The sequence below is a fragment of the Macaca thibetana genome, chromosome 20, assembly GCF_024542745.1.
Source record: "Macaca thibetana thibetana isolate TM-01 chromosome 20, ASM2454274v1, whole genome shotgun sequence".
Lineage (NCBI taxonomy): Eukaryota > Metazoa > Chordata > Mammalia > Primates > Cercopithecidae > Macaca > Macaca thibetana.
In genome coordinates this window covers 73,161,735-73,174,631 of record NC_065597.1, presented here as the reverse complement: position 1 = coordinate 73,174,631, position 12,897 = coordinate 73,161,735, and the positions used below count along the sequence as shown (strand labels likewise).

Genomic DNA, 12,897 nt, shown 5'->3' with positions numbered 1-12,897 from the left:
TTGTTGGGCGCGTGGGCGGGGGTAGGCGGGCCGGCGCCGGGCGCCGCCGGTCACGTGGGACGGCCCAATCACGTGGGCGCGGCGGTCACGTGGCGCGCTGCTTCAGTCAGCTGAGGGTCACGTGGGCGCGGCCGCGCTCTGAACCGGGGTTAGTCACCGGGCGCGGGATTTGGCCGCCGCGGGGCTCCGGCGCCGCTCGCTCCCGACAGGGCTCACGATGCGCGGCGGGCAGGGCGCGGCGGAAGCTCGGGTGCTCCAGTTCACTAACTGCCGGATTCTGCGCGGAGGGAAGCTGCTCAGGTGGGCGCGGGCTGGGGTCTGTGGGGCCGGGGACCGGGCGGGGTGCAGGGTGCGGGGACGGGGACCGGGCGGGGTGCAGGGGACCGGACCGAGGTCAGGCCCGCGATGCGAGCACCCTCCCGTTCCGTCCGCAGGGAGGATCTGTGGGTGCGCGGAGGCCGCATCCTGGACCCGGAGAAGCTGTTCTTTGAGGAGCGGCGCGTGGCCGATGAGCGGCGGGACTGCGGGGGCCGCATCTTGGCGCCCGGTTTCATCGACGTGCAGATTAACGGTGCGGCTCGGGGCCGTCAGGGGGACGCAGGGGAGGAGGTCTGAGCTCCATGCGACACCTCCTTTTCTGTGGCCGCAGGTGGATTTGGTGTTGACTTCTCCCAAGCCACGGAGGACGTAGGTTCGGGGGTTGCCCTGGTGGCCCGGAGGATCCTGTCGCACGGCGTCACCTCCTTCTGCCCCACCCTGGTCACTTCCCCACCGGAGGTTTATCACAAGGTGAGGTGAGGCTCCTTGGCTGAGGCGAAGGGGGCTCCGGGAGCAGCCAGCGCCCTCATTTTCAAACTCACGCCCCACCCCCAGCACGTGCTCCATAGTCCTGAGTCTGGCCCCCCTTGCTGACCCGACTTGGGCCAGGGTCCCGCCTCTGTGCTGCTTTATCAGTTATCGCTCTGCCTGGCCTCCCTAGACCCTCTGTCCTCCGCAGCTGTCTCCACACTGCTGGCTCAGCACCCTCTGAGCCATAGGCCGGCCCCACCCTCTGCACTGCGCTCTGGCTGCCTCCAGGCTTCAGAAACTACCCCCTTAACCAAGGTCGCGGGGGACTGTGATTGGCACGTCGATAGTCCCTGGTCAGGCTCTTCCTCCCTAACCTGTCTGATGTGTGACTCGGTGGAACACGCCTTCCAGAAGCCACTCCCCTGTGCTGCTTGCCCCACGCTTCCACTTTCCTTCCTGTCCGGAAAAAATTTGGTGGTTTTTGGTTTTTCTTTATTTTAATTTTTACTTAGGTTCTCCAGGGTTAACTCTTTGCTGTGTGTTACTATTCAAGGCTGTACCTGTATTGTTTTGTACTGAACTATTTGGGAGTAGGTTGTATCCAACATGCTTGTTGCTTTTTTGTTTGTTTAGTTTTTGTTATTTTTAAGAGACGGGGTGTCTTGTCTGTGGCCCAGGCTGGAGTAAAGTGGCGTGGTCGTAGCCCTTTGCAGCCTCAACCTCCTCTGCTCAAGAGACGCTCTTGCTTCAGCCTCTTGAGTAGGTATGACTATAGGTGTGTGCCACCATGACCAGCCAATTTTAACGTTTTTTGTAGAGAGAGAGTCTCACTGTGTTGCCCAAGCTGGTTCTGAGCTCCTGGGCTCAAGAGATCCTTCTGTCTTAGTCCCCCAGAGTAGCTGGCACTAAGGGCTTGTGCCACTACACCTGACTAATTTAAAAAGTTTTTTGGGCCAGGCATGGTGGCTCACGCCTGTAATCCCAGCACTTTGGGAGGTCGAGTTGGGCGGATCACAAGGTCAGGAGATCGAGACCATCCTGGCTAACACGGTGAAACCCCATCTGGAAAAAAAAAAAAAAAGTTTTTTTGTGGAGACAGGGATCTCATTATGTTAACCAGGCTGGTCTCAAACTCCTAGACTCAGGAGATCTCCTGCCTTGGCCTCCCACAGTGCTGGATTATAGGTGAGAGCCACTGTTCCTGGCCCATCATGCCTGTTTATTTCTTAGTACTTAACTGTTTTTTGTTTGTTTTTTGTTTTTGTTTTTGAGACAGTCTCGCTCTGTTGACCAGACTGGAGTGTAGTGGCGCGATCTCAGGTCCCTGCAAATCGCCTCCCAGCGATTCTCCTGCCTCAGCCTCCCAAGTAGCAGGGACTACAGGCACACACCACCATGCCTGGCTAATTTTTGTATTTTTAGTAGAGATGGGGTTTCACCATGCTGGCCAGGCTGGTCTTGAAATCCTGACCTCATGATCTGCCCATTTCAGCCTCCCAAAGTGCTAGGATTACAGGTGTGAGCCACCGCACCCAGCTAGTACTTAACTATTTCTTAAGATAATGAATATTTTCTTACATAGCCACAAGAGTTAGTGAGTCTAGGAAATGAACACTGTTAACAGTACTTTAATTGAGCCGTCTGTGTTCTAGTTCTGTCCAGAGCCCCAGTCAATTTTCCCCTCCAGCATAGAATTCATTGCAGGATCACCGCTTGGGTTATGCCCGAGGGGTCCCTTTCTTGGTGTGTGGGCAGAGCCAGAGCTGGGAACAATGGGGGTGGTGTGTGGGTTCTGGGCGCAGGCTTTCTGGATTTGGCGTTGGCCTCCTGATGTCATGTATCAGCTGAAAGACTCAGGACAGCCTACTGCCTTTCTGAGCCTCCATTTCCTCAAACCTAAAGTGCGGATGATGGCAGCATGCATATCATGGGTGCTCAGCATTGTGCGTGAGATGCTGAGCGTTAACCACTTAGTATCACCCGTGGATGTCTTTTTGGAAATTTCCCACAGCCCTCCCCACACAGAGTCAAATGTCAAAAACTGGCACCTGGTTCTCACAGCTGTTCTCTGGGGCTTTGGGGCCTGCTAGAGTGACCTGTCCAAGATTCAGGATTCAGCACATCACCTCTGCCCTGCCCCCACCTGCAGCATTCCTTTCCTACCTGTCCAGCCTCTTCTCTGTCTTCAGGCACATTCCCCACTCCCGTCCCCAAACTCTTGGCCTAGAAGACCTTGGTTTGCTCCCCAGGCCTCCTCTGCTAAACCTTGCCTGCCTGTCCCCACTGTGCCCCCGAATACCTGCGCATCTCTGGCCAGCACAGACGTGGGAGGAACTATGGCTCTTCTACTTGAGGAAGAGTTTCTGACAAGTAGGACTTAGTTTTCTTTCCCAGCACTCACTGCAGTGCAGGTGTCTTTTTGTTTTTTTGGTTTTTTTTGAGACGGAGTCTAACTTTGTCGCCCAGGCTGGAGTGCAGTGGCGTGATCTTGGCTCACTGCAACCTCCGCCCTCTGAGTTCAAGCGGTTCTCCTGCCTCAGTCTCCCGAGTAGCTGGGATTACAGGCACCTGCCACTGCGCCTGGCTAATTTTTTGTATTTTTAGTAGAGATGGGGTTTCACCATCTTGGCCAGGTGGGTCTTAAACTCCTGACCTTGTGATCCACCCGCCTCGGTCTCCCAAAGCGTGCAGGTGTCTTACCCTTGGCGCGCACACAGGATGAAAGCAGAGAGCCAACTATTGAGAGTGGGAATTGGGAGGCCTCCTTCCTGAATCGTCTTAGAAACTGGAGGCCCCTTCACCTGTGTCTGCCCTCCGCCATGCATGCCACCTCCTCCAGGAGCCATTCACCCTGGGTGGAATTGGATGGTCACCTTGCTAGAAGTTTCCTCGGTCTTTTGTTGTGCTGTTCTGGTTCATTGAGACCGCCTTCTCTTCCGGGTGGTTTCCGCATGCCCTTTGCTATGGTACCTGGAGACAGGTCAGATCACTTTGTTCTCTGCTTCAAGTCTGTTACCTGCTGAGCCAAGGTGAGGCACCTCCAGGGGGCAGCCAGGCCCCTGCCTCTGGCCCCGCACACTCTCTACACTTGGACCTTTCCAGCTGCTTATCTGCCTGGAGTGTGCCTCACTCCACTCCCCTCGGTTGATCTTTGACTGTGTTCTCTCTATGTAGCACTCTCTTGCTCCCTTCTAAAACTCCATTCTAGAAAACCTCAGCCATTGCTTTTTGTTGTTGTTTTTTCTTGTTTTAATCTTTAGTGAGCCTGTGTATCCACAGGGGTTGTGAGGAAAAACAGTGGCCCTTTGCCCCAGCCAGCTTCCACCCTAGGGACAATCACTTTCAACACAGTGGACTCTTGGAATTTGTCCCCATAGTTCTAAAAACTGCTGGCTGCTCCTCAGTCTTTCAGCTCAGGGCAGAATCCACTGTCTTCCACCAGGAGAGCTGAACATCAGCGTGCTTGTGGCTCTGTGAGTCCCCTCAGCCCCTTTCTTGCCCCTCATCCTTCCCAGTAGTTCCCCATAATTGTGATGAGAATAGCCACGTAGGTCAGTCATCAGCGTGGTGTGAAGGGATGTGTGGCCCAGTGACATCTTCTCAGCTACCATCTCTGCTTGCTTTGCCGTGAGTGATCTTTGTTTCGTTTCTTAGCTCTAACTCAATTCCAAGCTTCCTGCTGATTGTTTTACTCTCCTCTCTGGCCATTTATTTATTTTTCAAGATGGAGTCTCCCTCTGTCACCCAGGCTGGAGTGCAGTGGGGCGATCTCTGCTCACTGCAACCTCCGCCTCCTGAGTTTAAGTGATTCTCCTGCCTCAGCCTCCCGAATAGCTGGGATTACAAGCGCCTGCCACCACGCCCGGCTGATTTTTGTATTTTTAGTAGAAATGGGATTTCTGCATGTTGGCAAGGCTTGTCTCAAGCTCCTGACCTCACGTGATCCAACCGCCTCGGCCTCCCAAAGTGGTACTGGGATTACAGGTGTGAGCCACTGTGGCCAGCCAAATGTTCCTTTCCCCCCCCGGAGATGGAGTTTTGCTCTTGTTGCCCTGGCCAGAGTGCAATGGCACGGTCTTGGCTTATTGCAACCTCTGCCTCCTGGGTTCAAGCAATTCTCCTACCTCAGCCTCCTGAGTAGCTGGGACTTCAGGCATGTGCCACTATGCCTGGTTAATTAATTAATTTATTTATTTTTATTTTTTTGAGATGGAGTCTTACTCTGTTGCCCAGGCTGGAGTGCAGTGGTGTGATCTCGGCTCACTGCAATCTCTGCCTCCTGGGTTCAAGCCATTCTCCTGCCTCAGCCTCCCGAGTAGCTGGGACTACAGGTACCCGCCACCACACCTGGCTAATTTTTTGTATTTTTAGTAGAGATGAGGTTTCACCATATTAGCCAGGATGTCCTCGATCTCCTGACGTAGTGATCTGCCCACCTCGGCCTTCCAAAGTGCTGGGATTATAGGCGTGAGCTACTGCGCCAGGCCAATTTTTGTATTTTTAGTAGAGACGGGGTTTCTCCATGTTGGCAAGGCTGGTCTCGAACTCCTGACCTCAGGTGATCCGTTCACCTTGGCCTCCCAAAGTGCTGGGATTACAGGTATGAGCCACTGTGCCCAGCCCAATGTTCCTTTTTCTACCATCCTATTCTTGTTTCAGGAACAGAAGACCTCTTATTGGCTGGAGAGTGTCCTTGATGGCCCTTTTCCCTGTCCATCTCTCCTCGTGGTCTCTGCTTCCCCGCCTGGCCCTGTCCTCTTGTGTTCAGGCTCCTTTTCGAGGCTTGCCCAGGGCCTGCTGAACTTGGTGGTGTGCTTTCTCTCAGAACAGGTGTCAGCAGGCTGGCTGGGGGCACCCAGCCTGCGGGAGGGGCTTTGTGGAGGCACTCGTAGGTTGGGGTCCCTGGGTCCTTTCTCTTGAACTGGCTGGGTTCCCTGAGAAGAGTGTTGAAGTGCTCAGAGGGGCTGGGCCTGGATGGCACCCTGCCGAGCGCCTCAAGAACACACATTTCCCGAGTTCTCGCTGTGCCCACACCGACCCTTGCCCATCTGCTCTACTTCCCCGGGAGCCCGGCCAGCACACTCAGGGCAGGTACTCTTCTGTTGGTCCCCACATCACCCCACTTCTCAAGGCACCATCCTGAGCCTGTGGGGGTCACTTCCCCCACTGTGTGTACCCCCCAGGACCTGCCCAGTGTCCTCTTGCTAAGCCCCCAAAGTCTGGCTGTCTTCCTCCCATCCTCTGCACCGCCCCCTCCACCCTCGGGTTTAAGGCTCTTAAAAGTCTTACTGTTGGCCGGATGCAGTGGCTCATGCCTGTAATCCCATCACTTTGGGAGTCCAAGGTGGGTGCTCGGTCAGGAGTTTGAGACTGGCCTGGCCAACGTGGTGAAACCCCATCTCTACTAAAAATATAAAATTAGGCCGGGCGCGGTGGCTCACGCCTGTAATCCCAGCACTTTGGGAGGCCGAGACGGGCGGATCACGAGGTCAGGAGATCGAGACCAGCCTGGCTAACACGGTGAAACCCCGTCTCTACCAAAAAAATACAAAAAACTAGCCGGGCGAGGTGGCGGGCGCCTGTAGTCCCAGCTACTCGGGAGGCTGAGGCGGGAGAAGGGCGTAGACCCGGGAGGCGGAGCTTGCAGTGAGCTGAGATCTGGCCACTGCACTCCAGCCTGGGTGACAGAGCGAGACTCCGTCTCAAAAAAAATAAATAAAATAAAATAAAATTAGCCAAGCATGGTGGTGCACACCTGTAATCCCAGCTACTCGGGAGGCTGAGGCAGGAGAATCGCTTGAACTCAGGAGGCAGAGGTTGCAGTGAGCCGAGATCATGCCATTGCACTCCAGCCTGGGCGACGAGCGAAATTCCATTCCCAAAAAAAAAAGTCTTACTGTTGTGCGGGGTGGGGAGTTCAGGGGAGGGTATAGTCCAGCTACCATCTTCACCTGAAGCTCTTCTCTCTGGGAAGCCCCCCGGGCCCGTGCCTGTGTTGGAGAGAGGGAGTGTGTGCTGGACTGCCTGCCCGCCTGTCAGCCTCTGAGATGTATGGTGTGAGCCTGTGTCCCCTCTTTCCCTGGTACTCTCAGTCTTCCTCATGGTGTCCAGCTCCGGCCACGGTGTTGGCCACACAGAGTGCTGAGCCCTGGCCATGCCCACACTGAGCTCTGCTCCAGGATCCCTGCTGCTCCCGCCTCCTGCCTCCCAGCTGTGCTCCCTGGGCTGCTGTGCCCGGGGCCACCCTCAGTGCCCACAAGCCTGCCCACATGGCCCAGGGACCGCTGGCATCCTACACGCCTGTCGTTTCTTCCTGCTCCTGCCATGGGTCCTTCAGTTCTGCCAGCTGTGCTTTCCCTGAGCCCTGCGAGGGGACAGGTGGCTGGGGCTGGGCTGGGTGCTGGGCTCTGAACTCTGACCCGAGATCTCTGGCCTTGGCTAGGCTGTGGCCTCTGGGAATGGGCCATGGGGGACAGGGCTTTAACAGCTGGTTCCCCCCAGGTTGTTCCTCAGATCCCTGTGAAGAGTGGTGGTCCCCATGGGGCAGGGGTCCTCGGTGAGTGGCTGACCCCCTCCCCGCCCCCACCCTGGGAGGCTCCTGTGGGACCTCTTGGCAGCCCCAATCCCTCCAGATGCCCAGCTGGTGGGGAGGGTAGGTGATAAGGGCTGGGTGGCACAGGGACCTGCTGGAGCCACTTGCTCCCTTCTCCCAGGGCTGCATCTGGAGGGCCCCTTCATCAGCCGGGAGAAGCGGGGCGCACACCCCGAGGCCCACCTCCGCTCCTTCGAGGCCAATGCCTTCCAGGACTTGTTGGCCACCTACGGGCCCCTGGACAATGTCCGCATCGTGACGCTGGCCCCGGAGCTGGGCCATAGCCACGAGGTGATCCGCGAGCTGACGACCCGTGGCATCTGCGTGTCCCTAGGTGAGGGGCTGGCTCAGGGCGGGCCTGCCTGGGGGACCTGGGCCAGGTGCAAAGTCTGAATCCAGGTCCCGCAGGGCACTCAGTGGCTGACCTGCGGGCGGCAGAGGATGCTGTGTGGAGCGGAGCCACCTTCATCACCCACCTCTTCAACGCCATGCTGCCTGTGAGTGCTGTGGGGCCCTGGGGGCGGGGCTGGGGTCCCAGCAGCCCCTGCTGTCGCTCAGCCATCCCTTCCGCTGACCCTGCCCAGTTCCACCACCGCGACCCAGGCATCGTGGGGCTCCTGACCAGTGACCGGCTGCCCGCGGGCCGCTGCATCTTCTACGGAATGATTGCGGATGGCACGCACACCAACCCCGCCGCCCTGCGGATCGCCCACCGCGCCCACCCCCAGGGTAAGCTCCGTCAGGTGGGCGGGGCAGGCAGGATGAGTGGGCCAGCAGGTTCTGAGCCTCTTCTCCCCTAGGGCTGGTGCTGGTCACTGATGCCATCCCTGCCTTGGGCCTGGGCAACGGCCGGCACACGCTGGGACAGCAGGAAGTGGAAGTGGACGGTCTGACGGCCTATGTGGCAGGTGAGCGCCCTGACCTACTGGGTCCCAGGTCCCAGCCCGCATGCCAGGTGGCCCACGACCCCCCAGAGCCTGCCCTCTCTGCTCTCAAGGCACCAAGACGCTGAGCGGCAGCATAGCCCCAATGGACGTCTGTGTCCGGCACTTCCTGCAGGCCACAGGTCAGTGAGCAGCACGGGTGCGGGTTTAGGTGGTCTGTGACTGGCGGGTCTCCAAGGGCTGGACTGGGTGCCCGGAGTGTAGCCCAGGCCCTGCCCACAGGAGCTCCTGGCCAGTGTGTACTTGGTGACTCGGGCCCAGGGTGACAGGCAGACCAGCGGGATCCTTGTTAGCCTGCTGCAGAGTTCCTGAGACAGAGTGCTGGGGTGGTGGAGGGCTGTTGACAAAGCCACGTGGGCTTGGGGACCGTCACCCAGGTGTGTCCCCCAAGCAGGCTGCAGCGTGGAGTCGGCCCTGGAGGCTGCATCCCTGCACCCCGCCCAGTTGCTGGGGCTGGAGAAGAGTAAGGGGACCCTGGACTTTGGTGCTGACGCAGGTGAGGGCGCATCGCAGGGTTACTGGGCAGCCTGGCCTTGCCTGTAGTCTCTGTTGTCCTGAGGTGGCCTGGACAGAGTCAGGAAGGGTGGGTCCTCCCTAGCTCCCTCCTCTCAGGTGGGCTGCCAGCTGCCAGCCTCAGTTGTAGCCCCGTGTTGCCATCAGGCCAAGCTTTCTAGTGTTGCAGACAAGGCCAGGCAAGGGGTTGCAGGGAGCATTGTCCAGCACCTCTATCCATCTGTGATGGGCCATGGTGTCCTGCACCGGTTGTATCCCTGTGCCTTGGTTTCCCCACCAGCGTCGGGTTGTGGGGGAGTAGGTGGGCAGCCCCACTCCTGCCCCTACTCACTGCCCGGCTCTGTCCCAGACTTCGTGGTGCTCGATGACTCCCTTCACGTCCAGGCCACCTACATCTCGGGTGAGCTTGTGTGGCAGGCGGAGGCAGCCAGGCAGTGACAAGGACTTCGGCTGAGAGGACGCCCAGCCGCAGCTGGATGCCATCAGGGCTGAGTGGTTGGGGAGCTGGTCTCCAGGGAGTGAGTTGGGAGCCCTGCTGGAATGACTCCCAGGGCCTTTGCTGCCGCCCTGGAGGCGGTGGCTGGGATAAATGTGCACCCAGCAGGACTCACTTTGGCTCCGGGTTTTGCTTGTGCTTGCACGTGGCACCATCCTTGGTTGCCCTCTTGGGGAAGGCATTCGTGGCCTGGGGTGGGATGGCTGGGCTGTAGTTCAGCCTGGGCCTTGGGCCCCAGTGGGGGTCAGGGCCTGTCTGTATCAGGTAGACCTGAGACCTGCAGATCCCAGGAAAATGTCACTGTGGGAGGGAGGGGCAGTCAGTCAGTGGCTGGCACCGTGGGGGTGAAGTCACCGTGGGCTAGGGGCGGAGAGCGGGCAGGAAGGGGGCAGGGCACAATGAGTGTGAACAGTTAGGGGTTTGCTGTCTGCACCTGAGTTGGGTGTGCAGCGTGGAGCCCACAGCCTAGTTCTGGGCCAGGGCAGAGTGCCAGGTGCTCTACTCTGACCTCCAGGAGGGAGGCTGGGCCCAGACTCCGCCCTCTTAGTGCCACGGATGACTAGCTTTCCATTTCCCCTTCTCAACAACCCTGTCTCCTCACCCATCCCCAGGCCTGGTGCTTGTCAGCTGTGGTGACCCTGCCTGGTGCTGGAGAGCAGTGTGGGAGGCACCAGTGTGCCCTGCTCACCCCATTAGTGTCATCCTGTCATCTTCTGTGTCCCCTTGGCCTTGGCACACACCCATGTTGCAAACAGGCTATGAGGCTCCCTGAACAGCTTTGAGGCGGGTGGGCTTCTGGAGCTCTCCTGGCTCTGAGGATAGCCACAGCGGGGTCAGACATCAGGGGTTGGTGCAGCCCTAGGTCAGGGGTGGTTGTCTTGACTTTCTCTCCATTTGGGTTCTGGGGTGGGTGACCCCCTTCCCCCTTGCTTACGGGTGCTGTCCTGGGTACAGGAGGTATGTGCCTGGCTCTGCCACTGTTCTCTTCCCTCTGCTGCAAAGCCCAGTTAAGGAAATGTCTCTAGTTTCAAAGCAATAGGATGATTGGGGCCCCGCCTGTTGGAAGGGAACAGCCAGGGAAGAACCACCTGCCAGGCAGGGCCTTGCCTGAGTGAGGGAGGGCCTGGGGCAAGGCACAAGGGGTTGATCTCCGCCCACAAGCCCCAGGGGAAGCCCAGGAAAGCAGGCGACGGATGTGGATCCTGACCACCTGAGAGGTGGGGTGCAGGAAGACCCACCTCTTCCCTGACACCCACGTACCCCTCACGAAGTGGCTGCCCAGCGCCTGCGTGTGCTGGACCTGGGAGAGGAGCTGTCTGCTGGGGCTCACAGGCAGGGAGAGGCAGGTGAGGTTCTCAGCCGATGTGTTAGAGGCTGAACAGCTCCTGTGCTCAGCTTGCTGGCTGTCAGTGCTTGATGTGCCCGTCCTCAGCTAAAACCCAGAGCTGGCCTGTTGGTCATCCCCACCTCAGACGGGGCACCCAGTCCCAGAGCTGGTGAGCCCTGGGCCAGCCTTTGGGCCTGGCCTGCCCCATTCACTGACCAGCGCCCACCTCCCTGGGTGGAGGGTCGGGGAGGGACTGGCCGAGATGGTTGGTCCACAGGGCTAGCCCTGGGTGGTGGGAGAGGGGCCCGGGGTCAGGGTGAGAGTGACCTGGGCTGGGGAGCTGCTGCAGGAGGATTTTAGTTGAGGTGTGGTAGAAGCACTCTTGGTGGGTTTTGGTTTCCTTTTTAAAAATTGTGGTAAAATACATAACAAAAGTAACTATCTTACGTGAGCCGTTCTGTGATATGAAGTGAATTCACTGCTTTGTGTGACCTTGGCCACCATCATTCCCCACTCCTCACTCCCGCTGGACTTCCAGCCCTGCCCCACCATTCCGCTCCCTCTACAGCTATGGGTTTTACAAAGAAGGATGCAGGGCGACCTGACTGCGGCGTGAGGGGCAGGCCTGCCCGCGGTATGGGCGTCCGCAGAAGGGGGAAGCCCAGGTACCTGCTTGACTCATGGGTTGGGGGGTTGGGCATATGGGGAGGGATGGAGTTGGAGGTGCATCCTCTCAGCCACCTGGTGGAGGTGGCCTGTTTGGTCCCGTGTGTGAACGGGAGATGAGACCCGACGCCTGCAATCGCGCAGACCGCGCCCCGCCAGGAGTCACCTGTGGGCGCACGCTGCTGGTGGGATGCTGGGCCGAGCCCGCGGGTTCAAGACCCAGATCTCAGCCAGGTTCCTTTCGCCGTCCAAGCCTCCGCACCTCGTGGGCTCCGAGCACACCCAGGCCAGAGACAGCGTTTGGGGCGTGGGCACGGGAGGCGGTCATCAGCAGGGACGATCTCGACCGATCCCGCCCCGCCCCGCAGCCCAGTCTCTGAGACCACGCTGACGCGCCACTCTGGGAGCGATGCGGTACGCGGGGCCACGCCTACTGTGGGAAGGGATTCTGGGGGCGGACCTCTGTCGGGCCAATTGGGATCGCGGCAGGATAGGCACGCGCCGCGGCTGAGCAATAGGGGCGCGCTTCGCCCTCTCCAGTTAACCCGCGCGGCCCTGGTCGCAGAGCTCGAGGCTGCGCGGTCCCCCGCGAGCGCGGGGAGCTGGGGGACCAACGCCGCCTATCCACGCCCCTCACACCTCTGCGGGTCCCTTCTCGCCCCAACCCTTCCCACCGCGTCACCCAAACCCCCGCGGACCCCGTCTCGCCCCAGCGCTCCCCGCCACGCCCCCCACACCTCTGCGGGCTCGCCTTGCGCCAACCCTCCTCGCCACAACCCCCACAACCTTGAACACCCCGCTATGCTCCCTGCCGCGCCCTCACACCCCTGCGGATCCCGTCTCCCCACGACGCTCCCCGCCACCCCCGTGGAGCGCCGCGTCGTCCCAATGCTCCCGGCCGAGCCACTGCACCACTGCGGACTCCTCCGCGCCCCAGCGCTCCCCACCACGACCCCCACAACCCTGTTAGACCCCTCCTCGCCCCAACCCTCTGCGCTGCTCACTTTATACCCCTGCGGACCTAGTCTCGTTTCGTCCCCGTCCTCCTTGTCGCGTCCCCCACATCCCTGCGGACCCCACCGCGCCTCACCTCTCCCTTCTGTTACCTATCACGCACAGGTGGATTCCACTATGACCCAGCTTGACTATCGTCCCGCACCTCCGCACCTCGCCTCTCGCCGCGCCCTCACTGTCTTGGGAAGTGAAGGGGAGGAGTGGTCTGGGCACTCTAGAAGCACCCCGGCTCGGAGCTTCCCTAGCTTGGAGTTGGTTTTGAGCTCAGGCCAGGAACCCAGGGTGGGCACAGCAGGGGACATTGGCACCAGAAGCGTGGAGGAAGGGCACTTCCTCAGCCCAGTTTTTCCGCCCCTGGAGTCTTGGACAGCTCCGGAGCGTCCGGGTACTCCCTTCCAGCCTGGCCCTGTGCCTTTTACCACATTTGTGTCACCTACATTTTTTCTCAATGGGATTACACTTTTGCTATTTGCAGTTCGGTTTTTTGTTTGTTTGTTTTTTTGAGACGGAGCCTGGCTGTCTTGCGCAGGCTGGAGTGCAGTGGTGCGATCTCTGC

At 59.2% G+C, this 12,897-nt stretch overlaps 2 protein-coding genes across 4 annotated transcripts; one reads left to right on the top strand and one right to left on the bottom strand.

Moving 5' to 3' along the window:
• Positions 1-120: 120 nt before the first annotated feature.
• Positions 121-11,104, top strand: AMDHD2 (amidohydrolase domain containing 2). 3 transcript variants are annotated; one of them, XM_050774394.1, is made up of 11 exons: positions 121-300; positions 435-571; positions 650-789; positions 7,291-7,345; positions 7,503-7,715; positions 7,790-7,878; positions 7,966-8,110; positions 8,182-8,289; positions 8,379-8,447; positions 8,720-8,821; positions 9,188-11,104. In XM_050774394.1, exons 1-11 carry the CDS (start codon positions 218-220, stop codon positions 9,274-9,276), a joined length of 1,230 nt encoding a protein of 409 aa, XP_050630351.1. In that variant the 5' UTR covers positions 121-217; the 3' UTR covers positions 9,277-11,104. The 3 variants fall into 3 exon arrangements, with proteins under 3 accessions (XP_050630351.1, XP_050630352.1, XP_050630353.1); XM_050774395.1 differs by lacking the exon at positions 8,379-8,447; XM_050774396.1 differs by lacking the exon at positions 9,188-11,104 and having other exon boundaries at positions 8,356-8,812.
• Positions 10,019-11,213, bottom strand: CEMP1 (cementum protein 1). Its single transcript, XM_050773407.1, is given in 6 exon segments — positions 10,019-10,088; positions 10,090-10,551; positions 10,553-10,655; positions 10,658-10,766; positions 10,888-10,946; positions 11,183-11,213. Coding segments are annotated over 6 exon segments (834 nt in total).
• Positions 11,214-12,897: the final 1,684 nt, after the last annotated feature.